This window comes from Eriocheir sinensis, chromosome 45 (assembly GCF_024679095.1).
Source record: "Eriocheir sinensis breed Jianghai 21 chromosome 45, ASM2467909v1, whole genome shotgun sequence".
NCBI classification, from domain to species: Eukaryota; Metazoa; Arthropoda; class Malacostraca; order Decapoda; family Varunidae; genus Eriocheir; species Eriocheir sinensis.
Window position 1 is genome coordinate 8,727,530 of NC_066553.1, and position 27,500 is coordinate 8,755,029.

The 27,500-nt window shown below is 42.6% G+C and overlaps 1 protein-coding gene across 2 annotated transcripts in view; it reads right to left on the minus strand.

Moving 5' to 3' along the window:
• Nucleotides 1-2,357: 2,357 nt before the first annotated feature.
• LOC126980723 (leucine-rich repeat neuronal protein 2-like) overlaps nt 2,358-27,500 on the minus strand; it is a 170,186-nt gene continuing 145,043 nt past the window's right edge. The window contains exons 1-5 of one of the 2 annotated variants that reach the window (XM_050831000.1): nt 14,866-15,019; nt 10,125-10,580; nt 9,747-9,901; nt 7,036-7,165; nt 2,358-6,394 (exon numbers count right to left, since the gene is read on the minus strand). In XM_050831000.1, coding sequence (XP_050686957.1) covers nt 5,267-6,394; nt 7,036-7,165; nt 9,747-9,901; nt 10,125-10,571 — 1,860 coding nt within the window. In that variant the 5' untranslated portion in view covers nt 10,572-10,580; nt 14,866-15,019 and the 3' untranslated portion in view covers nt 2,358-5,266. Of the gene's footprint in view, nt 6,395-7,035; nt 7,166-9,746; nt 9,902-10,124; nt 10,581-14,865; nt 15,020-27,500 lie in introns of those variants that run through there. The other variant, XM_050830999.1, reaches the window with a different exon arrangement.

Genomic DNA, 27,500 nt, shown 5'->3' on the forward strand with positions numbered 1-27,500 from the left:
TAAAATTTGTTTACTTATTAAAAAAATTATCATCAAATATCAGTGCCAGACTCTCCATCAGTATAATATTGAAATGGCATCTGGTACATGTGGTGATCTACCTTAGGTACATGCCATGCCTCACTACAGCCTAGACTAGAATCATCATCATGTAACTAAGTAGCTCAAGCTCTTTAATAATTACCATAGAAAAGTAGTGCATTGAAAGTCCAGTGTTTCATTTGACTGCATGCATTGGGAAAATCAATATCAAGCATCTGCTAATGATTATTTCAGAGATGCAGATACTAGGCCTCACTCAGGTACTACTTGATAAATTTGATGTATTGGGTATTCCCACACAGTCTCTAAACCAATGCATAGTCTCACAGCCAGGCAGACAAAGGGTTTCCAGCTACTTTTTTTGATACTTTTGAAAGGTCAGCTAAACTTTGGTCATTGCTGAAAATGTCTTAGTTGTGGTGTATTCCTACATTTCCAATTATTAGTGTAACTTTTTTTTCCAATATGCTCATGAGTATTTCTTGACCAGATTGACTTCCTTTTATTCAAAAGTTAATTAATTTAGTTAAGGTTTCATACTTCTTGGAAAGTTCCTTTATAAATTTATGAGAAAGGTACAATATATTGAACTTCTAATTATAAGACTAATAATAAAAGTGAAGTATAAATGACTGAAGGAGATATTACTATGAATTGGCTCATTTTACATTTTATACTATAAAGGACTGAAACTCATTTTAAATCATTTCAGTCTTTAAATTGATACTCCATGGCTGTAAAAAAAATATGTAACATCTACAGCAGGAATGTATAAATGATTCTACAATTCCAATAAAATAATAATGTTCACTGAACACAAAAAAAAACCATTTCTAGACAAGTCTGCAGGCTAGCCCAAAAGGATTACACATTGCCTTATCTATTTGCATAACTCGTCAAGTGATGGCTGACCAAATTTGACTACATCTACCAGAGTTGCATAGAACACAAAAGCACATCTTTGGTTTGGCCTGATAGAATAACTGTATTTCAAGAGTGTTATCATAAGATAGAATATTTCAGAAATTCTTGGTTTTGTAGGGTGAGATAACTTGCTGATGCTAGTGCAGTATTCAGTAAGCCAGGGCATCTAGTGTCCGGGAGTGGTGGTGACAGACTTGAGGATTCTGTGCTTTAATGGATCTGTACAAACTTCGTTGCTTGTGACAGTGGGAGGTTGAAAAGCTCAGAAATTAGCTCATTGCATGTGAAACACTGTGGTTAAAATACAAGTATTTAGTATGTATAGTTACCTAGATTTATAAAGGTAAGTATTCAGTAATTACCCCATGAGTATGAATTACAAGTCAGTGAATGCTTTGTCAGTAGTGCTAAAAGAATCCATATTTTAATAAATGAAATGTTATTACTAGTCCCTTCTGATCAGTTTTTTGTATGAATCATGAAACGGAAGAATTTTGAAATAGATGTACTTTTAAAATGTGTTCAGGAGTGGATCCCTGAGAGGAAGGACCACAGGGTCCATGTTCCCCCAAAAGTTAATGGGGGGTGGGGGGTGGCAAAGTATTTTTTGGCTTACTCAAAGTGATGGAACTATTTCCCAAAAAGGAGACTGCATTACTTTCCTTTTTACTTACTAGTCAGCACTGTTATTGTTTTTTCAGTGTGATTTCTTAAAAAAAAGAAAAATCTGCTTGCATCTCTGGGTCTCCTCCCATGATAAACACTTGAACCCACTCCTATTTATGTTATAGTCAACAGTTTTGTGTGTGTGTGTGTGTGTGTGTGTGTGTGTGTGTGCTTCATAATATTGTGCACTGTCATCTGATTTACAAAATTTTTAGGACATATTAGTAAGGCAGATTCTACTACATACTTTCTGTCTTTCCAGAACAGGGCCTAGATTCACTAAATAGGTTCATACAAACCATTCGTATGAAATGGGAGGTGAGGTGACCGATAAACCAACGTCAATGTAATTCACTAACTCTAAATGTCAACAGCTCGCTCATCACGTGGTGGCTACATCTCACAATCCAGAGGTGAAGTCATTGCTCCCCAAGCTAATCATCATGCATGTTACATGATGTCTCAAGAATCTTGAACCAATGAACTACAAGAGAAACATGTGCTCTGATATAATACATATATGTGTCTGTGTAAATACACAGTAAACCCTCTATATACGGTGTGTGACCAAAGAGCATGTGGATGGATGTTGTAATTTAGTCGAAGATCTGGTTTACAGCGAGGAATTTGGCGCAAATCTGGACTGTGTCATCTCAAAAGAAAGGCTGCTTGTCTCTCAAGTCTCTCCTGAACCCTCTTGGCATAAGGTAAGAGGAATGCAGCTGCTCATGGGTTGATTTTATTTTTCAGTCATACAGGCACACACAGGAAATAATTAAGTTGATTTTCAAATTTAACAAAAGTTTAGATTTTTTTTGGATTTTCAGCTATTTCAGATAAGGTCTCCCCCTATTAGTCTGATTTGTTGAGAGATTACTAGAGGTTTATTAGAGCACATGTCTCTCTTGTAGCTGATTGGTACAAGATTCCTGTGTCATCATGTATCATGCATGCCTGATGGTTAGGTTAGAGAGTGATGACATCACACACACATACATATGTATGATGAGACATCTTAGACTTTATTTGACTGTTAAACCTTGCATATCATGGATAAGTGTGAACTCTTAACTTTCATAATCCAAATACTTAACTGCATGTATTCCATTTATGTATACCAGTACAGTACACATTACACCCATACATGAAATAAATTAGCAGCAAGCAAATTTATTACTGTGTCATCCATTTTCTGCTAATGAACTGAGTACTGTGGGTATGGCAATGATGTTTCAGTTCCAAAAAGGTTTAATGGTTATTTATACACTTCAAATAATTTAGGATGACAGCATCACTAGGTTCTCCTTCATCAGCCCATGGCTGGGGCTATAATTATCAGGCATTGCACCAGCAATGCCTGAAATGCCCCAGTGAGTGCTCTGAAACTTTAGTCTCTGAATCCCATTCGTTTTGGTCAAAGACTACCATATAATTCTGAACTCTTACTTAGATTAGGGATTCTGCAACAGCAAGGGGTTTGTTCTTATATTCCATATGATAAAGTTCATGGTTTCTCACCTGAAGGAAATGAGTGTTTTTATATACAATGCTATGTTATCAGTAAACTGGATATAAGTTTACTTTACCACAAAAAAGCTATCAATCATTCAACCCTTGGAAAGTATTTTTGCCAGGTTGCCCAGCGACAAAAAATGTCTTCATTTCTCTGCTGCTTACCACTGCGGTAGCTTGAGTGACAAAGTCATGAAGAAAACTTGAACTCTAGAAACCTTTAATGAATAGCCATAATGAGGGTTACGGTCACTGTAAGAGCTTACGGTGCCCGTAACTTTAGTGAATCCGGCCCCAGCTCAGTATGTTTAGCTAAACTCAATGTCACCTTCCACAGACTACATGTAGATATATCTTAAGAGATCAGAGCTGCTGGTGATACATTCATTCCAGTACTGTGAGGGTGTGACAATGCCAGCACCTCTTGCCCATAATGCAGTCTTAGACTCTTAGTACAAAACATTTTAAGGCCTTTGTAAAGGGGAAAATACTGCACTTAGCAAAGACACTGGCTTGCCTTGTGTTACTGCAGATATCCTCACAGACTTGCAATAGTTTTTCCCAGGCTGGACTGCTCTTTCTTTAACAGTCAGAAGAGACTAGCTTTTTTGTATAGTGAGTAAGCATTTCACTTGTTAATGTATATACTGTTTTCAGTTTATCCTATATGAAATGTCTTAAATGTACTAAAACAATTTCTTGAGGGAACATAAGATAAGAGTGCAGTATGAATATTTACAGTTAATAGTATATAAAGTTTGTACCACTTTTAACTAGGTAAGGATGTAAGAGCCACTGGCTTACTAAATTATATTCAAACTTGCATGTGACCAGACAAAAAGTTCTAAGTTCACAAGACCTTAGCATAATGCTGTCTAGGCCTCCACATCAACTCTAGTGAGCAGAGAAGCAAGGAAGCATGATAGTTTCCGGATGAGTATGACCTCTAAGACTTGCTCCTGAACAGGCATTATAGTTCCAAAAATATGTTAATATTTTAAAAAGCAAGAGCACTGAATAGCATAAAAAACAATAAATATGTGCTATAATCAGGATAAGTAAATACTTTGATGGAGTTTGGAATTACATACTCATCATTAGTTTAAAGCCTTTGGTATTGCTTACTTATAACTTTCCTTCTTTCTTTATGAATGAAGAAAAGAAAGTGGATTTTAAAATTGCTGTTTACATAAATTACATGAAAAGAGCTTAATGCTCCAGAAGTTGTACTTCCAGCTTCTGCTGCCGCTTTTTGCTAGAATTTGGTGAGTCTGACAACTATCTACATACCTACGTACATGTTCAGCAATTTTTTGGTATTTATAAAAGAAAGATTTTGTATTACAATGATTTCCAGGATTCTAATTATTATTAATGTACATGAATTAAAATATTCATTATTGCTAATTCGGTAATGAATGTAGTCTGCTCCCCAAAACTTCATACTACAAGTGAAATATGATCACAGTCTATAATTTTACTGTATACTCACATAAAACATTAAAATCCTACAAGACTTGAAACATTCTTAGAAAGAGCATGTATGATAGGTCTATCACAGGGACTTAGGGAATACAAGAAAATGTTCAGTCTTTGATAAGGCAATATACACCTTTCATGAAGAGAAATAACAAAGACTAGATTAATGTTAAGGAAGTCACATTGTTCTATTTTCCTTCTTCCATGTAAATAGTATCACAATGGGATTTAAATGATGTATCTCACTAAGAAATTAACTTAGCTTTTTCTTAGTGTATATATCAACACTGACACTGGACCACCTGCTTTGGGTATATAAACCTGGCTGACTGTACAGAGGCAACTGGAAAGTCAAAAAGGAATAAAGGCATGAGTCTCCAAAGATATGGAAGACAGGCACTGCAAAGAAGAACAAATAACACAACTTCCATTAAGAAATATCAAAATGCATGCTAAATGCACTTCTGTTCATTTCTAAATTAGAGCCATATCTTTCACACAATGGCTTAAAGCAAGATTCTAGACCTCAGCAAACACTTTTCAATCCATGTTTCAATACCCACACTTCACAATCTTTAGGGTGATCACGGGTAGGGCTTGGCCCAAAGTGATTCAAGTTTTAGGCTCAATATCGGGCCAACTGCTAGAGTTCAGTAACAGGCACAGGTTTGGTGGGTGTGACAGTGCAGGCTGGGTGGTAGCTGTGGGTGTAGGGGTGGTCACAACTGCTCCCGGGGCCTCCTATGTGATGCCCCTTCAGGAGCCGGTGGACACAAGAGTCGTGGTGGCGGTACAGCATGACTACCACTGCGGCAGTGATCATTACCACAAGGAAACAAACCACCAAGCCAATGACCAGTCCCTGTGTGGTGGAATCCAAACCACAGGCCAACTCACTAATATCGGTGGAGCGTAACAATGCGCCTTCCATGTGGGGAGGAGAAGCACACTTCAGACTCGTACTAGAATTAGTTTCTAGTATAAGGGCACGCAGCCAGGCAGCAGAGCAGTTGCATGCAATTGGGTTTCCCTCGAGGTACCAGTGTTTGATGTCTGACCATGCTGCTGCCTGTTCGCTGACCTGTTGGAGGTTGTTGTGGCGAAGGTCCAGCACTCCTAACTCCGTCAGCAAGCGCAAGGCGTTAGGGGCAATGTAGGTCAGCTGAGGGTTGTTTGTGATTACCACTTGTTTGATGTTCAGGTTGGCTTGTAGAATATCCCTCTCTATATACACAAGGTTTGGGCATCCTGATATATAAAGGGAGTGCAGATTGTGGTTGTTTCTGAATACGTCTGATGGCAATGTGCTAAATGGGTTGTTGCCAATATGCAATTCTTCTAAACTGGTTAGAGCACTCAAAGGGAAACTAGGAATGGTTATTAATCCACAGCTCTCCAGATTCAACTTCCGCAAGCCTGAGAGGCTTTTGAAAGAATCTTCAGTAAGTCCTTCATTGAGTGAAGCTCCAGACAGGTCAAGGCTCTTCAGGCTTCTCATGGATTTGAAATCTATTTGTTGTATTGCTGTGAAGTAATTGCTTCCTAAACTAAGTTCTGCCAAGTCAGGAATCAAAGCAAGATTTGTGGCTGGGATTGAAGTCAGTCTGTTGTCTCTCAAGTGTAAGACTCTTAAGTTGGACAGTCCGGTCAGTGCTTTCTCCTCTAAATTTTCTATTCTATTTTCTGAGAGATCTAGGTCTTGTAGATGCTGCAGATGTCTGAATACAGCTGCCTCTATTGACTCAATGATGTTTTTTCGCAGGGAGAGGACCTGAAATAAAACATATTTTTAGGAGTCTGCACTTCATCTAATTGTTCCCAATAACACTAAAAGTGCCACTTTTCTACTCAAATTTTTAGACTGGAATGGCAAGCTAATACATAGTTATTTTGAATTGATCATTTATTCTTTAATCTATTTTTAAGAAACTTTTATTGCATGGCCTAAAACTCAAGAATAGAGGCTTTCACATGCAGATTTGCCTGTAGATAATATTGAATTTTATAAATATAACAGGAATCACAATTGTTGGTATGATAATTGCCACTAGTAAAGGAAATACGTCATGGGAGGCATTGATGAGGAAACTATTCACAACTAAGATGACAAAATTAAGCCAAAAGGTGTGCCCGTGACCTAAGTGACTTTCTGTCAGCCTCACGTTCACAATTCTACAAGTATTAAGTATTAACCCATCATCATCGCAAGTGATATTTGTTGCAAAAACAGTGGAAAGAATGTCCTCAAGAAATGTAGCTGTGGGAGACCCCTGTCCTAACTTCAACTGCCAATGATATGGTGTGAAATACATAAAATATATACATTACTGTTCTTAATATCCGTGTCAGTTATGTTTATGATAACAATAACTGGATAAATACAATGTATAAATGTGTCACACAACAACTTACAATGAGGTTGGAGAGTCCAAAGAACATTTCTGCTGATAGGTCACTGATCTTGTTCTGTGCTAAGTGAAGTTCCTCAAGTAACTTTTGCCTCCTAAAAGTATTTGGATTCACTTGCATGATCATGTTTTTGCTAGAATACAAAAGAGAAGAATTTCAGTTAATATAAAAGCTAAATATGAGAAAATATAAATAAATCTTGCCAAAAGTTCATAGCATTATTGTATAATGTTATATACTGGATGAAAAGTTTGTCTATATTATTGGATTCTAAAATGTTCTTACAAACAAATATAAAAACAGCAAAATGTTGTTGCTGGAGCCATGAAAAGTTACTGTAAATATAAACTGCCTACTTTTAACTATCAGAATGCATCAGGGCACAGCATGATGGCCACTTCATTAATCAGAGTTCCCAAACTCCTTGGGCATGACAATGTATGCAGCAAATATGGTCCTAAAGTATTGTATTTGCTAATTATGCTTAACTTTCAATAAATGTTTTGTATGAAATGGATAAATAATTTAAGCATACGTTTCTCAATGATGCTGTCACTCTCAGAGACAAAAGATAAATAAATTGTTTCATGTATCTTGTCACTCTTGGAAAGATTTGAACAAAAAGGAATATTAGTCTTGAAGATTTAAAGCTATCTTATTTCCTCTCTTAAGAGGAGAAAATAACTACAGGAGAAAGAAGACTTCACATCTCATGTGTAAATGAAACAAAATTCATCTTCCTCAGGGGGGTAAAAATTCATTTTAGAAGTGCAGTGTTCAGAAAATGTTATAAAGCAGCAGCAACAGGCTATGAAAGAGGAGTAGTGGGGAGGTAAATAGATATGCTGATTTCAACAATATGCTGCACAGAATTCCCTACACAAAGGTTTTGTGTTTGAACAGGGCAGTAAGTGAGTGATGCAAGAGCCTCAGGCAGCACAACCAAGTGACAATTTAACATTTCTCAATTAACTTTTTTTACAGGCATGTAACAGTGTAAGAATAAGTGACAAAGATCTGGTTTGTGGTACAGAAGTATTTGTAGACAATTGTTTTTGTATCAGCATCTCATTAAACTCCTACAAACATAATACATGAAACACCTGATTTATACTCTTCGGCAGCATAACAGCAAAAATGCTGATGTATGGAGATGTAGTTGCAGAGTGGTTGTCGTGTATTTGTAACCTACCATGAGAACAGGGTGAGGTGCCAGAGGACTGGAGAAGGACTATTGTTGTGCTGCTGTACAAAGGGAAAGGAAACAGAGGTGATTGTAATAGTTACAGGGTAGTAAGTCTAGTACTCAGTGTGGCAGGAAAAGTGTATGGAAAGGTTAAAATGAGAGGATGAAGGAAAAAAAAAAAAAAAAAGTGTGTGATGAAGAAGGTTTTTGGAAAGGGAGGCATTGTGTAAACCAAATATTTGCACTGAAAATGCTAGTTGATAAATACCTAGGGTGGGATAGGAAGCTGTTTGCTGCTGTCATGGACCTAGAGAAGGCATATGACAGGGTTAACAGGAAGTGTTTATTGGATGTTCTAATCTAAGGATATAAATTATGGTGTGGGGGGGCATTTGCTGGAGGGGCAGATCCTTCTATAAAGATGCAAGTGCCTCTGTACATGTAAATGGTGAGTTGAGTGAGACGTCTGGCATTGGTGTGGGTGTGAGACGGGTGTGTGATGTCACCATGGCTTTTTGATGTGTACATGGACTGTTGTGTGAGAGCAATGAAAACCAGAGTGGGTGCTAATTCTAGGGCTGAAAGTGAGAGGTACAGAGGAGTCATTGGTGGCAGGCCTGTTTACAGATGATATGGTATTGTTGGCAGAGAATGAGGGGATGCTGCAGAGGATAGTGGATGAGTTTGACAGGGTGTGTAAGAGGAGAAAACTGAAAGTGAATGCTGGAAAGAATAAAGTTATGGTATTTGAGAGGGCGAGAGAGCAGACCATTGATTTTGCAAAGTTGTAGAGTTAGAGGAGAGAGCACAATGAAGAGTAGGATATGGCTTGGGAGGAGAGAATGGAGGAGGTGACCGAGTTTAAATATTTAGGGACAGTTTTATGTAAGCATGGAAGGATAGAGGATGAGGTGAAGGAAAGAGCAGTGAAGGGCAGATAGGTAGTAGGTGCACTGGACAGAGTTATGAGAACAAATGTGAGCTTGGGGGTAAAGAGGGGCATTAGGTACAGTATTATCCTGCCAACTCTGTCATATGCATCAGAGACGAGGACATGGAATGCAGCACAGCAATCGAGAATATGTGGAGTGGAAATGAGTTATATAAGAGGTGCATGTGGTGTGTCAGGATGGGATGGAGAACGTAATGAAAGTGTGTATGAGAGTTTTGGTATGGGTGTGATAGAGAAGGGAGTGGATTGTGGAGTGGCTGAACAGGTGAAGTGTGGTATGCTGAGATGGGTTGGACATGTGATGAGAAAGAAGGAGAATGACTTTGTGAAGAGTGTATGAGGGAAGGATTGAGGGAGGGGGTGTCAGGGGAAGACCACCTGTGAAGTGGATCAATAGGGTAAGCGAGTATTGGAGTGAGAGAGCTGGAAGTAGAAGGATTGAATGTGCTGAGAGGGAGTGCCAGAACAGGAGAGATGGAGACACTTCTGCTGCGGCCACCCACTGGAGGGAAGTTACCGTGAGGGATCAGGGTGTCGGAGATATAGATAGATAGATAGATAAATTTGGCAGCTCACCTTAAGTTGACATGGCGCAGGTCTTCATACCAGTGGAAGGAGTTGACGTCGAGTGTGTGTATCTCCGTGCCGTACATGGTGAGCTGCTGGAGCTTTGGTTGGAGGGTGATGGGTATCACGTCTATATTCGACGGCGTACAGCGGACAACGAAAGTCTGCCAAACAGATTAGGTTAGCATGTTGGGAATGAAACATACACATATACACTATATTGGAACTTCAGTAAGAAAACATGAATGATAGATCTGCGTGATCTGCACATAAAAATACAGTATATCACAGAGAATGGGGTGAAAGTTGAAGCTTGATAAACTCAATAAATTTAGTGTACTTTGAAGCCTTCACAAAACAAAGGAGCCATTTTGTTCCCCTCCTTACAACAACATCGCAGACACAGTCGCGGGGGCAGATGGCGACACAAGGCGGGACGAGAGATCCCATGAGGAGGAAGCAGAAGGCAAACTGTGGAAGATGCAGCTGTGGCAATGGCCTGCGTCGCTGCCGCTGCCGCTGCCGACTGAGTGAAGATGACGCTCTGGAAATGAGGCTGGAGAGGGGAGACTCGGAGTGAGGTGTTAGACGTGGCAGAGATGAATGTCTGTGCAAAGGAGGTAGTCTGTGCTTTGTTCTGTGGTACATGGTAGCGGCAGTGGTGGTGTTGATAAAGGTGGTGGTGGGGATGGCTGCTGGCAGCTGGCGAGGGAGATGGCAATGACTGTATGTGGTGTGTGACTGCTGCTGCTGAGGCTCAACTGCCTGTGTGGATCCCTGTAGGTGTCCCTCCTCTTCCTCGTTGTGTTTCTTGTGCTGCCGGAGGCTGGCCATGATGGGCGTCTGCAAGACAACAAAACATTAGATTGTAGGTAGCTATGCCTGGTTGTGCTATATAGGTAGTGAGCTATGCCCATTCAATCCTGTCACACAACTCACATTATGAAGATTAAATCTATGAATGTTCTTGATTTGGAATATCCCTTTGAGGTCATTCCAAAGGGCAATACATCTGTTGGGTAAGCTAAGGTTCCTGATATTTCTCAGGCACCTTGTCTTCCTCAGTTTCTTACTGTGACCTCTTTGTTTCTTTAGTGACCCATATAAAGAGACCAGCCTCATTGATTGTTTCTATTTCCTTATCACCCTGTACACTGTGATCAGATCTCTTTCTCATCTCTCCTTCAAATTTAGCAAACCTAAACTTCTAAATTCTTCTTTATGTCAGATTTCTTATGCTCTGCATAATTTTCTTTACTGCACGCACACGCACACACGCATGCATGCACAAACTTGTGACCTCGCTCATTTTTGGAGGGTACTGGCTGGCAATTACAAGTCTATCATGTGGTCAAATCATGGTAAATTACACACACACACACACACACACACACACACACACACACATATATGCACACACACTCACACACACATACATTAAGATAAGACAACTTACCACCTAATTTTCATCATGTCTTCTAGTTACCTTAATTGCAAACATAAGAGCCAGGAAGTGCCAGTGAGGGAGGGAGGGAGAAGGGTGGTAAAAAAAAGAGTTATGGTAGGAGTGGAGGGGAGGGAGGAAGGATGCAGTGGGAAGGGGGTGAGGGATAATAGAGACTGGGTAGGGAGGAAAGAAGGGTGAATGCATTATGAGGAAGAGGGTGCAAATGGATGGGAGAATCAGGGTAAGTAATAGGGAGATGAAACAAAGGAAAAGGGAGGAGAAGGGGTGTTGGATGAGAGATGGAGAACAAAAGGGAGAATGACAGGTTTTGAAAAGATGAAGGAGAGAGAGGAGAGGTACAAAGGAGTGGTAAGGGGCAAGCAGGTAAGGCAACGTAATCATTAGATGTATCACCTTTGCCTGTCATTGTGTCTCTTAAGGAGTTTGTTTTGATATATTGTTTTGTTTTGTCTGTGTGTTGTTTTGTGTAAGGGCTGTTGTGTTGTGTAAGGGCTGCTGTGTTTTGTGTAAGGGCTGATGTGTTCTGTCTAAGGGCTGCTGTGTTTTGTGTAAGTGCTGCTGTGTTCTGTCTAAGGGCTGATGTGTTCTGTCTAAGGGCTGATGTGTTCTGTCTAAGGGCTGCTGTGTTTTGTGTAAGGGCTGCTGTGTTTTGTGTAAGGGCTGCTGTGTTTTGTGTAAGGGCTGCTGTGTTTTGTGTAAGGGCTGCTGTGTTTTGTGTAAGTGCTGCTGTGTTCTGTCTAAGGGCTGATGTGTTCTGTCTAAGGGCTGATGTGTTCTGTCTAAGGGCTGATGTGTTCTGTTTAAGGGCTGCTGTGTTTTGTGTAAGGGCTGCTGTGTTTTGTGTAAGGGCTGCTGTGTTTTGTGTAAGGGCTGCTGTGTTCTGTCTAAGGGCTGCTGTGTTTTGTGTAAGGGCTGCTGTGTTTTGTGTAAGGGCTGCTGTGTTCTGTCTAAGGGCTGATGTTCTGTCTAAGGGCTGATGTGTTCTGTCTAAGGGCTGATGTGTTTTGTGTAAGGGCTGCTGTGTTCTGTCTAAGGGCTGCTGTGTTTTGTGTAAGGGCTGATGTGTTCTGTCTAAGGGCTGCTGTGTTTTGTGTAAGGGCTGCTGTGTTTTGTGTAAGGGCTGCTGTGTTCTGTCTAAGGGCTGCTGTGTTTTGTATAAGGGCTGCTGTGTTTTGTGTAAGGGCTGCTGTGTTTTGTGTAAGGGCTGCTGTGTTTTGTGTAAGGGCTGCTGTGTTTTGTGTAAGGGCTGATGTGTTTTGTGTAAGGGCTGCTGTTTTGTGTAAGGGCTGCTGTGTTTTGTGTAAGGGCTGCTGTGTTTTGTGTATGGGCTGCTGTTTCGTGTAAGGGCTGCTGTGTTCTGTCTGAGGGCTGCTGTGCTTTGTCTAAGGGCTGCTGTGTTCTGTCTAAGGGCTGCTGTGCTTTGTGTAAGGGCTGCAGTGTTTTGTGTAAGGGCTGCTGTGTTTTGTGTAAGGGCTGCTGTGTTTTGTGTAAGGGCTGCTGTTTCGTGTAAGGGTTGCTGTGTTCTGTCTAAGGGCTGCTGTGCTTTGTCTAAGGGCTGCTGTGTTTTGTGTAAGGGCTGCTGAGTTCTGTCTAAGGGCTGCTGTGTTTTGTGTAAGGGCTGCTGTGTTTTGTGTAAGGGCTGCTGTGTTCTGTTAAGGGCTGCTGTGTTTTGTGTAAGGGCTGCTGTGCTTTGTCTAAGGGCTGCTGTGTTTTATGTAAGGGCTGCTGTGTTTACCGTCATTGCCTTTTTCTTACAGCTGTGGCCTGAGTCATTAACCACTGGACATGTAAGCATTGTAGCCTTAATTCCTTTTCTTTAAGTATTTTTAATTTCCTTTTTTTTTTTTATCTTTTACTTTCTTTGGCGCTCACGACTTACACTGAAGCTATTGTTATTCTACGATATCATTCAATCCTGGATTTCGTTTTCTATTTACTTATATGTAGCTACTTAACCAATTACATATTTGATTGTTGCTCTAATTACGACAGTAACGATTTGTATTCACATTTTATCGCTTTTCTTCCTCATAAGTTTCATATTAGATTCGCGAGGCTATTTTCATATATTAACCCCTTGACCGCGGATTTCCCACAAGAAGACATCACCAAGCTACAGGAATGGAACAAAAAGTGGCTGCTACAATTCAATGAGGAAAAATGTAAAGTCCTGCACCTTGGGAGAGGATATCCAGCATACCAATACCACATGGGAAACACTCGACTATCCACCACAGAAGCAGAGAAAAACCAGGGAGTATAAGTAACCAGGCTACCAATGAAAGCCGAATCCGTATCAATCGCAGCGGACGGGTTAATCACTTTGGTCAACTCCTCTGTTGGGTCACAAGTCAGTTTTCCCTCTCGTTCTTTTCTTTCAAGTCTTGCCACGTGACTCGCTTTCTCTTCTACATCACAAGTTATTTTCCTTCACGTTCTTTTAGTTCAAGCATTAACCACGTGACTTGCTTTCTCTCCTAGATCACAAGTCATTTCCCCTCCCGTTCCTTTCTTTCAAGCCTTGCCACGTGACTCGCTTTCTCTTCTACATCACAAGTTATTTTCCTTCACGTTCTTTTAGTTCAAGCATTAACCACGTGACTTGCTTTCTCTCCTAGATCACAAGTCATTTCCCCTCCCGTTCCTTTCTTTCAAGCCTTGCCATGTGACTTGATTTCTCTTCTACATCACAAGTTGTTTTCATTCTATTTCCTTTGGTTGACTTGCACACCTAAGTCATTGCGGGCTTAGATTCAACTATTACGAAGCCATGATACGAGAAACGAATGCATGGTGTCTACAAACGAGTATTTTTTATGGCACTTTGTATGAACTCGCTAATGACGCACTTGTCTTCGTTTCTACAATTAACTCGCATTTCTCTGCAGATAATTTTCCTAATAACATCTCATCACCACGCCACAGCAGTTAGTAGGTCACCCCCATGCAATACCACTTCATTCCAATACATATAATTCCACTCCACACCACAGCAGCGTTGGAAAGTTTCGTTTAGTCGGCGCAACATCTGTGGTCATATGCCGGAGAGAGACAGAAGGGGAAGGAATTATAGGAAAAGAGAACAGATCCCAGGAGACGGGACACAACCCCCGATTAATACCTGGTACCCATTCACTGCTGGGTGGACAGGGGCGTAGGGTATCGGAAAAGCCGCCCAAATTTTTCCACTCCACACCACAGCAGCGTTTCTTAAGAGCCAAATTCACAGTCCAACACAGTGGCTTTGTAATCGCCCGAACCAAACTATTCAAGCTTCTACACTCCACTATTGGTTAGGGCTTCGATGCAACACCAGATCCACAAGAGACTTCCCGTGTATGGTTTCCTCAACTTTCTTAACTTGAATATGAACACAGAAGACTACACAAGGGTCGGTATTATAAGATACTTTCGCTTCTCACATCAACTATTTCTAAAGGTCAAAGAGGGGATCAACCGGGTTCTAATGAGTGTTTCTTTAGGTTCACGGTACAGAAGAAGGGTCAGACTACCACCAGGGCCATTAAACTACTTCTGGAAATGCCCAAAACTCCTACGAAAGCCTTGTCAAATAGGTGAACTTTGACGACGAAATGTTTAGTAATACGGTCCCTATAGGAATCTTCGAAGTCCTTGGTATTGGTTTGGAGGCTTACTAACCCGCCATGGTGAAGTGTGAGTGTGGCCCTTCAGTCCGGAGTGGCTGCTTGGAAGGCGATTACTCCATACAGACTAACTGGGCTTCGTCACCTATACCCACAGCCACCATCACCCACCCCACTGCCACCTCCACCACCGCCACCCACGAGGAAGATAGGTTATCGCTTCCTTATCTCCCTCCTAATAACATACTTTTGTGTCCCGTCACTTCATTTCGTCTTCTAATCTCTCGGCCTCGTGTATTGGTAGAGCATTACTGCCCACAAGGGATATCAGGAAAGGGAGTGAACGGATCCATATTAGTAACGTTCATGCGAGGTAATGAACTCCATCCACTTAGATTCGGGTTTGTGTGATGTGAATACTTGTTAATTCGATCGCGTATTTACTAAAGTTATCATGCAAAAGGTTACGGATACGGGTTGTTAGGGGATGCTTAGTTCCACACACACACACACATACACACACACACACCGAAGAAAAACAGAATTGATGGATAGAATACGAACAAGTTATCATGCAAAAGGTTACGGATAAGAGTTGTTAGGGGATGCTTAATTCCTTGTTCGTATTCTATCCATCAATTCTGTTTTTCTTTCGTGTGTGTGTGTGTGTGTGTGTGTGTGTGTGTGTGTTTGGTAACGTAAGGAAGGTTTGGAAAGGGTTGGAAAAATAGATTAACTTGAGAACGAGCAAATTTTCATTATTGTTGGCCGCGCCTTAGGCAGGAGACGATTACTAACACAAGACGAAAGAGATAGGGACGGGTCGGGACAATGTTTTCTTACCGGGTTGGTGTGAATCATGCTGTTGCCGAAAGAAACAAAAATCGGCTGACGTAGGAACCAATCAGAATTTAGCCAGTACAGAAACGGAGCGGGACACGAATATAGCAAAGGGAAAAACGAAGAAAGAAAAACGACAATAACAGACCAAGGTAAGATGGTGCAAAGTTATCGTAGAAAATGTACTAAATGCTGCTGCTGCCACCAAATATAAGAAAAAAAGACCAAGATAAAGTTTTAGGAAGAAGAAAGAGGCAAGAAGGGGCAAAACCACCGTTGCCAGATTATCGTACTCAGAGCATAGTATTTAGCGGTTGTTGACGCTTAACTGTTGCCAAGAAACACCAGGATCTAACTCTTTTAACGATAACTATAAATGAGTTTTGTTATTGGAGCCCAGAAGACAGTTTTGGGGTACGAAGTCGGGAAATATGAGCAGCTGAGTACGACAATCTGGCAACGTTGGGCAAGACAGAGGGACGGGGCGGGACTCAGGGGTTTCCAGGAAGAGCCCGACACACTTGGCTGCAACTTCACCTTTCTGGAGCCCGCCAACCCGTGACACTAATTAATACCCGGAGCACCGCCGTCACGCCACCTTGACCCTAGCGCAGGTGACCATACGGCTGAAGGTCCTGGGGCGACGGGGCCAAGAGAAGGGGGGCTAAGGAGGAGGAGGTGGTAGGAGGTCGCGAAGCATAATTAGACTGCCGGCCACAAGGGGACCACGACCAGAATCTACCTGGGCCAAGTGTAAATTACCTGAACTTGGAAGAACTTGGGCCCCGACGCTAAGAAGGCGGCCCATAATTAGCTAATGATCCCGGTGGGGTGCGCGGCCGCCGAAGGGGAGCGGAAGAAGGGGGTGAAGGAGGCGGTGAAGAAAGTGAAAAGGAAGGAGATGAAGAAAGGGGAAAAAAGAAGGGGGTGAAGAAAGGGAAAAAGAAGGGAAGAAGAAAGTGAAAAGGAAGGAGATGAAGGGGAAAAAGAAGGGGGTGAGGAAAGGGGAAAAGAAGGAGGTGAAGAAAGGGAAAAAGAAAGGGGTGAAGAAAGTGAAAAAGAGAAGAAGAAAGTGAAAATGATGCGAAGGGAGGGGAAGATAGAAAGTGAAGGGAGGTGAAGGTGAAGAGAGAATATGGTGATGATAAAGAAGACATAAAAGAGAATACAATGTGATAACCTCGTCGAGAAGTAGACAGATAGATTATACATACATACATGCATACATACATACATAGATGGTTTGAGATAGGAGGATAGCGAGAGCGGCTTTCCGAAAAAAAAAAGAAGAGGAAAACATGAAGCAAATACCACTAGAAAGACAGCATAAAACAACAACAACAACAAAAAAAAACCCGAATAGGCACAGAATAATATAACCTCGTCTAATGAAATACAAGAACAAGAAAAAAAAATACAGAAAAGAAGAATATGAAAACATGAAGCAAATACCATCAGAAAGACAGCATAAAACAACAAGAAAAACGAATAGACACAGAATAACGTAACCTCGTCTAATGAAATACAAGAACCAAGCCCCCTCATTGTGTCTCCGGCCGCTCGCTCGCCTTCGAAAACGTTTGCATCACCTGAGCGAACGTTTGTCGGGTGCGATATTATGCAGCGAGTCATCCGCGGGGCCATAAACCAGTCATATGGAGGGGCCGGTAATCTCTCTCTCTCTCTCTCTCTCTCTCTCTCTCTCTCTCTCCCTCTCTCTCTTGGTGGTTAGCTGGTACACGGTTACTTGAGTTGTTGTTGTTGTTTTTGTTGTTGTTGTTGTTCTTCATCATCTATATCATCTCCTCCTCCTTCTTTTCTCCTTCTTCTTCACTACCTTCTTAGTTTTCGACCACTTTTTCTTCTTCATCTTCATCATCATCGTCATTTAATTCTTGTTCTTATTCTTATACTTGTTCTTTTTGTTTTTGTTCACTATCACCAACATCATCATCATTATCATTCTTTTACTTTTTCTTCTTCTTTATCATCATCATTATTATCTTCATCATCTTCTCTCTTTTTTCTTTTTCATTATCTACTTATTTTCTTCTTCGTCGTTGTCTCCTTCTTTAACTTCTTTTCTTCCTCCTCTTCTCCAGCATCATCATCTTTTTCTTCTTCATCATCATCACCATCATTATTTTTCTTTCTTTTCTTGTTTTTCGTCATCATAATCTTTTTCATCATTACCATCTTTTCCATTTTCTTCTTTACCATCTTCCTCTTCGTCTTTTTATTCGTCTTCCTGCTCATGTTCTTTTTAGTTATCTTTATCTTAATCTATCCTCCTCCTCTTGTTCCTACTCTCCTTATTCTTCTTGGTCTTCGTTTTGATGTTCTTTATCTTCTTCTTCTTCTTCGTCTCCAGCAGCCCCGTCGTCACCCAGTGGTCTGCGCGACGCCTCACCCTCGTGCCTAGGCTTCCTGTTAGCCTAATGCGCGGCCCTCTACTTTTTCTTCGTCTCCTTCAACATCTACTTTTACTCTTCTACTTCTTCGTCTCCTGCAGCGCCGTTGTCACCCTCCTATTCTGCGCGCGGCCCTCAACTGCTTCTTCGCCTTCTTCAACATCTACTTCTACTCTTCCACTTCTTCGTCTCCTGGTCTGCGCGGCGCTTCACCCTCGTGCTTCCTGTTAATGCGCGGCCCTCTACTTTTTCTTCGCCTTCTTTTTCTTCAACATCTACTTCTACTCTTTTACTACTTCGTCTCTTGCAGCGCCGTCGTCACCCTCCTGGTCTGCGCGCGGCCCTCAACTTCTTCTTCTTCTTCTTCTTCAACATCTACTTCTACTTCGTCTCTTGCAGCAGCGCCTTCACCTTCGTCCGCGCGGCGCCCCACCCTCGTGCCTGGTCTTCGTGTTAATGCGCGGCCCTTCCCCCTCGCCCTCCACTCGGCCGTGTCTCCTAAAACACCACACGCTAACAATTACGTTTTTTGTTGTGTGTGTGTGTGTGTGTGTGTGTGTGTGTGTGTGTGTGTGTGTGTGTGTGTGTGTGTTTATTGTTATTATACCGCGGCGCCCACCAAGTAGCAAGAGGAGGAGGAGGAGGAGGAGGAGGAGGAGGACAAATTAATGGCCTCTGTAATCATTCCTTTCTCTCTCTCTCTCTCTCTCTCTCTCTCTCTCTCTCTCTTTTTTTTCTCTTCATATTCTAGGGTGCCATATAAAACTTTTTTTTTTCTTCTTCTTTTTCTTCTTCTTCTTCTTCTTATTATTATTTTTCTTCTTATTTTTCTTCTTCTTTATGATAATCTTGTTCTTTTTGTTCAATTAGCTCTTGTTTTCTTCTTGTTCTTTTTGTTCTTGTTTTTTTCTTCCTCTTCCTCCTCCAACTACTACTACTATTACTACCACTTCTACTACTACTACTACTACTACTACTACTACTACTACTACTGCTACTACTTTTACTGCTACCACCACCACCACCACCACCGCCATCATCAACAACAACAACAAAAACATAGGTCGTTAACAAAGAGCGAAACGACCCTTCTTGAAAGCTGTCTGATGGGAAACGCAGTGATGGTCCCTTTGGGGGGTGAGGGGAAGGGGCGAGGGAGGGGAAGTGAGGGGAGGAAGAGGAGGAGGAGGAGGCAGTGAGTGAGGGCTTTTCAGTAGCGGAGGTCAGGGGGTGGAGGGGAAGGAAGGAAAGAAGGGAGGGAAGAAAATAATGATAAAAGTTGGAGGCAAAACGGAAGGAAGGAGAGAGGAGAGAAGGGCAAAGGAAGGGAGGGAAATTAGAGAAAAGAAGGAAGGGATGAGGGGAAGTTTGGGGAGGAGGAGGAGGACGAGAAGAGAGTGAGGCAGAGAGTTGGGGATACTATAAAGAGATTTTAGTGGCGGGGGGGGGGGGGGGGGGGGGTTTATGATGTGAAAAGGAATAAAGGAAGGAAGGAATAAAGGTAAGAAAGAGGGTAAAAATGATGATAAAAGTTGGATGTAAAAAAAAAAGGGAGAAAGAAAGGAAGGAAAAATGAAATAAAAGTAAGAGAAGAGGGAAGGAAGGAGATGAGATAAAAAAAGAAGAAAAAAATATTGGAAGTAAGGTAGAATGGAAGACAGGAGGGAGGGAGGGAGGACAGAAAAGAAAAAAAACGGGGAGAGGAAGGAAGGAAGAAAGAAGTGAAAGGAAGGAGGGACGGAGGAATAAACAGAAAGGAAGGAGGAAGAGGAGAGGGAATAGTGGGGGATTGGTGAACAGAGAAAAGAGGAGGAGGGAGATGATAATGAGAATGACTAGAATTATGAAAATGAGAGTGAGTGAAGAGGAGAGAGGGAACGTAGAGAAGTGAGGAAGGAGAAAGTGAACGAGAAAAGAAAGGAAGCTGAGTAAAAGAGGAAGAGGAAATAATATAAGGGTTGAGGTCGGGACGGAAGAAGGGAGGCGAGGGAGGAAGGGAGACAAAGGGAAGAAGCGACAGAGAGAAAAAATGGACAGAGAAGTGAGGAAGAGATGAAAGAGGAAAGGGGGAAGAAGGAGGAGGAGGAGGAAAAGGAGAGGGATTAAGATAGGAAGAAATAGAGTGAGTGGAATAATGAGAAATAGAAGAGAAATAGAAGAGGAAAAGAGAGAAGGGGAGGCGGATAGAGTGAGAGAGTGAGAGAGAAAGAGGGGAATAATGAGAAATAGAAGAGGAAAAAAGAGAAGGAGAGAGAGAGAGAGAGAGAGAGAGAGAGAGAGAGAGAGAGAGAGAGAGAGAGAGAGAGAGAGAGAGAGAGAGAGAGAGAGAGAGAGAGAGAGAGAGAGAGAGAGAGAGAGAGAGAGAGAGAGAGAGAGAGAGAGAGAGAGAGAGAGAGAGAGAGAGAGAGAGAGAGAGAGAGAGAGAGAGAGAGAGAGAGAGAGAGAGAGAGAGAGAGAGAGAGAGAGAGAGAGAGAGAGAAATAGATGATGACAAAGGTGTAGAGAGAGAGAGAGAGAGAGAGAGAGAGAGAGAGAGAGAGAGAGAGAGAGAGAGAGAGAGAGAGAGAGAGAGAATGAGAAATAGGAGAGAAAATGAGAAAGGGGAATGAGAGCCATGAAAACGAAGCGGGGAAATCACAGACAGGGAAAAGGATAGAGTGAAGGAGGGGAAACACGAGGGTCAGTGAGGGGAATGAAGGGGAAAAAAGAAGGGGAGAGTCGCTCGAAGGGGTGGTGGAGATGATGGGGAAAAGGGGGTAATGGGCCCAGAGACAGGTCATAATTGGTCTCTCTCTCTCTCTCTCTCTCTCTCTCTCTCTCTCTCTCTCTCTCTCTCTCTCTCTCTCTCTCTCTCTCTCTCTCTCTCTCTCTCTCTCTCTCTCTCTCTCTTTCATTTCACGCTCCACTTTCCTCTTCTCTCCATCACCTCTCTTCCCTTCGCCTCCTTGCAATTTCCCCTTCCTTCATCATCTTTTTCTTCCTCCTCCTCCTCCTCCTCCAGGCACATGCGTCTTCAAAAGAATCACTTCGGAAGAAAAATGGCCCCAAGAATTACTACTGATGAAGAGAACGCGCAAAGAGAAACCGCGGGAAGAGAACATAACTTCTGAGCCTCGCCCGTAAAAAAATAGCAATGAGGGAAAGAGAAAGAAAGAAAGAGAAAAAAAAAATATGGTATCCGGCGTCTTTTCTTTATTTTTCTTCTTTTATGTTTTTTTATTTTTTCGTTATTCTTTTTTTCTTTGTGTGATGAAACAAAGCGAGCAATGAAAGTGTTACGTTTTTCATTCTTTTTTTCTTTCTCTTCTTTTAGTGAGTAAACAAGAAATTGCTATCCTTCTTCTCCTCCTCTTCGCTTTCCTCATTTTCTTCCTCTTATTGTTATTTTTATTCTCCTTCTCCTTCATCATAATACACTTCTTCATCTGTTTCTTCTATTTCGTGATCTCCTTCTTCTTTTCTTTCCCTTTTTCTTCTTTTCCTCCTCCTCCTCCTCCTCCTCCTCCTCCTTCTTCTCCTTTATTTACGAACATAACTAAATTTCCACACGAGAAAGTAAGCAGAAACAAACGATAATAAAGAAGAAAATGGACGAGAAGGAAAGAAAGAAGAATGGTTCGGGGGAAACTTAAGAAAATTGAAAGGGGCGCCGAGATAAAAGTAATAGTGAAAAAAAGAAGGAAAATAAGAAGGAAGAGGGACGGGAAGAAATAATGAATAAAGAAAAGGGGGAAAGGAAGGAAAATAAGAAGGGAGAAGGGCAGGGAAGAAATAAGGAATAAAGAAAAGGGAGAAAGAAGGAAGGAAATAAGAAAGAAAAAGGGCAGGGAAGAAAAAAGGAATAAAGAAAAGGGAGAAAGGAGAAAGGGAGGTAGGAATGAAAGAGGAAGGGAGGGAAAGATGAAAGAAGGAAGGGAGTAAGGGGAGGAAAGAAAACTGAGAGAAAATTCAACGAAAGAAGAGGAAGAAAATGAGGCGTGTAAACTGGAGAGAAGGTATGATAAACAGTTGAAAAAAAAAAGGAAGGAAAAAGACAGGAAGGGGGGAGAGGGAGGGAAGGAAGGAGAAAGGGAAGGAAAAGACGAAAGGAAGGAGAAAGGGGAGAGAGCGAGGAGAGAAGAAGGAAGGAAGGAAGGAAAGGGTATAGTAAACTGAGAAGGTAAAAAAAAATGTAAGGATGGAAGGAAGGAAAACAGAAAGGACGGAAGGTTGGGAAGGAAATATAGAAAGAGAAATATGTAAGAAAGGAAATATGTAAAGAAGAGAGCGTGAGAAAGTGTGAGGTGGAAGATAACGGTTACCTAGGATGACGGCGAGCGGAAGAGAGTAAAGAAGAGATAGAGATGAGGAGGAAGAAGAGACGGAGATGGCTAAACTGAGGCGAGGAGGGGAATAAGGATAAAAGTAAGGAAGAAAGATGAGAAGTGTTTACTGCGAAAACCTTGACAAACAAAGGAAAAGGATGAGAGAACTAGGAAGAGCAGGCGATTGAGAGGGTGTTTGTGTATTGTGATGCTGCCAGCTTGGGTGATTCATTAACTTCTTCAGCCACTTAAATGCATACCTGTCAAGCTACTGTGGTGTCTTGCCATAAGATTTTGCGTTAGAGACCATAATTTTGTGTATAAAAAACTAAGATTTGACAGGTATGGTTCCGACGGACTCAAGCAGGGTGCACGAGGTACCCCCCCACACACACTAACCGTAACAGTAACCGTTACACAGCACGCTCACATTAATTTAAATATGGCGCATACGATGTATTTCAAATTGTTTAAAACAAACATTAAAAAAAAAAAAAAAACCGCAAGCGGAGAAAAAACGTAAGATTTTCAACTTACGCCATAAGACTTGAAAATCACCGAAATTACGTAAGACTTACGCAAAAAATGTAAAACTTAACAGGTATGTTAAATGACCTGCGGAACAAATTAAACCTCTTGCTGTACTTATATTTGTGGAGTCTGTGGACGTTCAGTTTACTCCTAACGCAACAAAGTAACAGCCAATGTGATACTTATAAATTTTATCGCTTTCACACTAATCATTTTTACGGGAAGGTTGTTCCAGTGGCGGATGGTCGGAAAAACAAAACAAAAACTACTACTGATGTTTGTACTGCATCAGCTCGCTTGAATCGTTTGAGTTTGACCATTATTTCTAGTTCTCGGGGGTTAGTGTGGAGATAAAAAAAAAAATCTTAAGAGTAATTCACGTTATTGAACTATAGTCTTCCAAATATGTCGAGAAGGTCTGGGGATTCTGGTTCTTTCTTTCGTTATACAGTCCCAACACCTATCTCTTCCTCTCATATGTAAGCTATAGGTAACATATGAGAGGAAAAAAATAGGTGTTAGGACTGTGTGGCAGAGCTATAAGGGGAGAAATGGACCCGCGGAAGCCAACGCCAAAACGGAATCGACAAATTGGTTTCACTATAGGTATTCGAAGGCCTGTAACAAATCACCTCGGAGTCATCTCTTTTCTAACATAAGAGGCTGAGGTCAATACTCTTAAATGTATCGGCGCCTCTGTTCTCCTGTCTGTGAGGCCTCTCGTGGAAGTTGTGCGGACTCCCATGGACTGTTTTGTGATGCTGGTGATAGTTTTACACGGCTTCTGCACCTTGAACGGGAACAGCACCTATGAAACCCACGATGATCTTCTCTGTGGCCTTGGGAAACAGTGGTAGCTCGATACGTTAAAGAATATGGACCTTACGTAGTCACTCGCGTCCTTTCTTCATATGGCTGTGCCCTTAATTGTGCCCTTAATCATGGTGCCCTTTTCGTAGCGCGACACTGTACGACTCTCTTGGGTAATTCAGTGTCGTTGTAATTTGGAGACGAGAACTGCAACGCGTATTCCAGATGAGGTCTTACCATCTAATTAGGAGACCAGAACTGCAACGGGTATTCCAGATGAGGTCTTACCAGCTAATTAGGAGACCAGAACTGCAACGCGTATTCCAGATGAGGTCTTACCATCGAGTTATACAAAGAGGAAGAGGAGGAAAACGAGGAGCAGAGAAGGAGATGTGTCACTGTACTACTCTCTTGGGTAATTCAGTGTCGTTGTTATTAGGAGACCAGAACTGCAATGCATATTCCAGATGAGGTCTTACCATCGAGTTATGCAAAGAGGAAGATGAGGAAAACGAGGAGCAGAGGAGGAGGAGGAGGAGGAATGATGAGAGGGAGGAGGAGGCGAAATGAACGAGGAGGATGATGAGGCGGAGGGAAGGAGGTTGTCCAGCCTGGGGGGAAGCTTAAGCCTTAGGGAAGTGACGTTTTGTTGCGGGGACATGCTGGGGCTTATTTCCCTGGGGGGCCATCCTACACACACACACACACACACACACACACACACACACACACACACACACAGTCCCCCCTCTCTCCCTCTCTTCCTCAGCAACACAACACAAATTATTCTCAGTTTCAACACAGACCAAAAAAATTGAAACACACGGCGAATAATTCTTCCTTTATCACCAGGACGGACTAAATGAGAGAGAGAGAGAGAGAGAGAGAGAGAGAGAGAGAGAGAGAGAGAGAGAGAGAGAGAGAGAGAGAGAGAGAGAGAGAGAGAGAGAGAGAGAGAGAGAGAGAGAGAGAGAGAGAGAGAGAGAGAGAGAGAGAGAGAGAGAGAGAGAGAGAGAGAGAGAGAGAGAGAGAGAGAGAGAGAGAGAGAGAGAGAGAGAGAGAGAGAGAGAGAGAGAGAGAGAGAGAGAGAGAGAGAGAGAGAGAGAGAGAGAGAGAGAGAGAGAGAGAGAGAGAGAGAGTGAGAGGTATAGAGAGAGAGAGAGAGAGAGAGAGAGAGAGAGAGAGAGAGAGAGAGAGAGAGAGAGAGAGAGAGAGAGAGAGAGAGAGAGAGAGAGAGAGAGAGACGGCTGGGAGGAAGTGAGAGGAAATTCAGGGAGGAGGAGGAAGAGGAGAAGGAGAAAAAAAGGAGGAAGAGAAGGAGAGAAGAAGAGGGACAAGAAGAGGACTAATTGATTTGCGGTAAGATGAAGGGAAGAAAGAAAATAGATGAATATGCAGATGAGGAAGGAGAGAAGGAGAAAGGAAGGGAGGGAAGGAGAGTGAGGAAAGCTGACCAAAGAAAATAAGATAAACCACAAGGAGGAATAGCAGAGGATTGGAAGATAATAATAATAATAATAATAATAATAATAATAATAATAATAATAATAATAATAGTAATAATGATATGGCGCTTTGGTATTGCTATTATGCATGACACTATAAACACACAAACAGACACACACACAAGCAAACATATAAAATAATGAATATTTAAAAAGTCCTATTACATTTACTTCCCTCCTAAAGAAAACACCGCCAGTGACTTAATTCTCTCCACACTCTCGTCCTAGAAACACGGAACGCAAGAAACAATGACAGGATAAGAAGGGATGAGGAGAGGGAAGAGAAACACAGGGAAGGGAGGCTTAGGAGGGAAAGAGGAAGAGGAAACAGCGAAGGGATGGGGAGAGGGAAGGGAAACACAGGAAAGGGAGGCTTAGAGGGAAAGAGGAAGAGGAAACAGGAAGAGGAAAGCAAGTGAAGAGTCGGGAGCAGAAAAGGGGAACTGGATGGAGATGGAATGGCAAGGGAAGACGGAAAGGGACAGAAAGAGAGGAAAGGAGACAGGGAAAGGAATGGGAAGGAAGAAAGGGAAGGGGTGGTAATGAGATGGGACAAGAGAAGAATAGGGAGGGGAAGGAAGGGACGGAAAGGGACAATGGAATGGGACAAGTGAAGAACAGGCAGGGAAAAGAAGGGACTGAAGGGAATGGCAGTGGGATGGAAGAAAAGAATAGGGATGGGAAGGAAGGGACAAAAAGGGATGGTAATGGGATGGGACAAGAGAAGAATAGGGATGGGAAAGAAGAGAGGGAAAGGACGGAAGAGGTGATAAGGGAAGATGAAGGGCAATGACAAGGAGGGAGGGGAAAAGGAAGAAGGGGAAGGATAGTAAGGAAGGGGAGGCAGGATGAGAAGACGTGAAGGGCCCCAGGGAAGAGGGAAGGCAATGGCTGAAGGAGGAGGAGGGAAAGGAAGGGGAAGGGATAGTAAGGAAGGGGAGTGGGTGGGATGGGACAGGACTTGAAGGGAGCGGGGAGAGGGAAGGCAATGGATGGGGCGAGGCGGGAGGGGAAAAGGAAGGAGGCAGGGATGGGACAGGACGTGAAAGATGGGGATTGAGGGGAATGGCTGGACGAGGGAAGGAAAAGTTGGGGTTTGGGGGGGAATGGAGGGGAGGGAAAAGATGGGTATTGGAGGGGAATGGAGGGGAGGGAAAAGATGGGGATTGGAGGGGAATGAAGGGAAGGGAAAAGATGGGGATTGGAGGGGAATGGAGGGGAGGGAAAAGATGGGGATTGGAGGGGAATGAAGGGAAGGGAAAATATGGGGATTGGAGGGGAATGGAGGGGAGGGAAAGATGGGGATTGGAGGAATGAAGAAAATATGGGGATTGAGGAATGGAGGAGGGAAATATGGGGATTGAGGGAAATGGAGGGGAGGGAAAGATGGGGGGATTTGAGGGGAGGAAAGATGGGATTGGAGGGGAGGTAATGGGATGGGACAGGACGTGAAGGAGCGGGAGCAGGGAAGGCAATGGCTGGGTCGAGGCGGGAAGGGAAAATATGGGGATGGGTTGGGTCGCTTAGCTAATGCATTTCCCCGGACTCTGGAGGCTGGCGATGACTTGGAAATAAAATGAAAGTTGTCTCTCTATCTCCCCGCTGAGGACGAGACGACTCCACCACCACCATCACCTGCAACACCATTACAACCACCACCACTACCAACACCACCACCACCACTACCATGACTACTGTTGTTACTATATATACGAGTTTCATCCGCTCCCTCTTCCATCCACTTCAACCTCCTCCACCTCCACCACCTCCACTACTGCTACTAAGACTTTCATCCCCTCCCCGTTCCATTTCCTTCATCCTTAATTCTGTTCCCCACCACCACCACCACCACCACCGCACAACCACCACTAACACCATCAAAACTATTACTACTGCTTCTACCTACGACTTTCATCCCCTTCCTTGCCTATTCCTTCATCCTTACTCTCTTCTCCCCCTTTTACCTTTAACGTCACATTCCTACCTCTTCATACCCTCACCACATCACTACCACCATCACTACCACCACTACTACTTCTACGACTTTCATCCTCTCCCTCTTTCTATTCCCTTCATCTTTCCTCTCCTCTTACCTCTTACGCCACATTCCCTTTACCTCTCACTACCATCACCACCACCATCACTACGTCAACTGCTTCGAATATGTACTTTCATCCTTGCTTCCTTCCATTCCCTTTATCCCTCCCATCCTCTCCCTCTTAGATATAACGTAGTAACACCTCCTCCTACCCTCCATAGTACCACCAACATCACCACCACCACAACCAT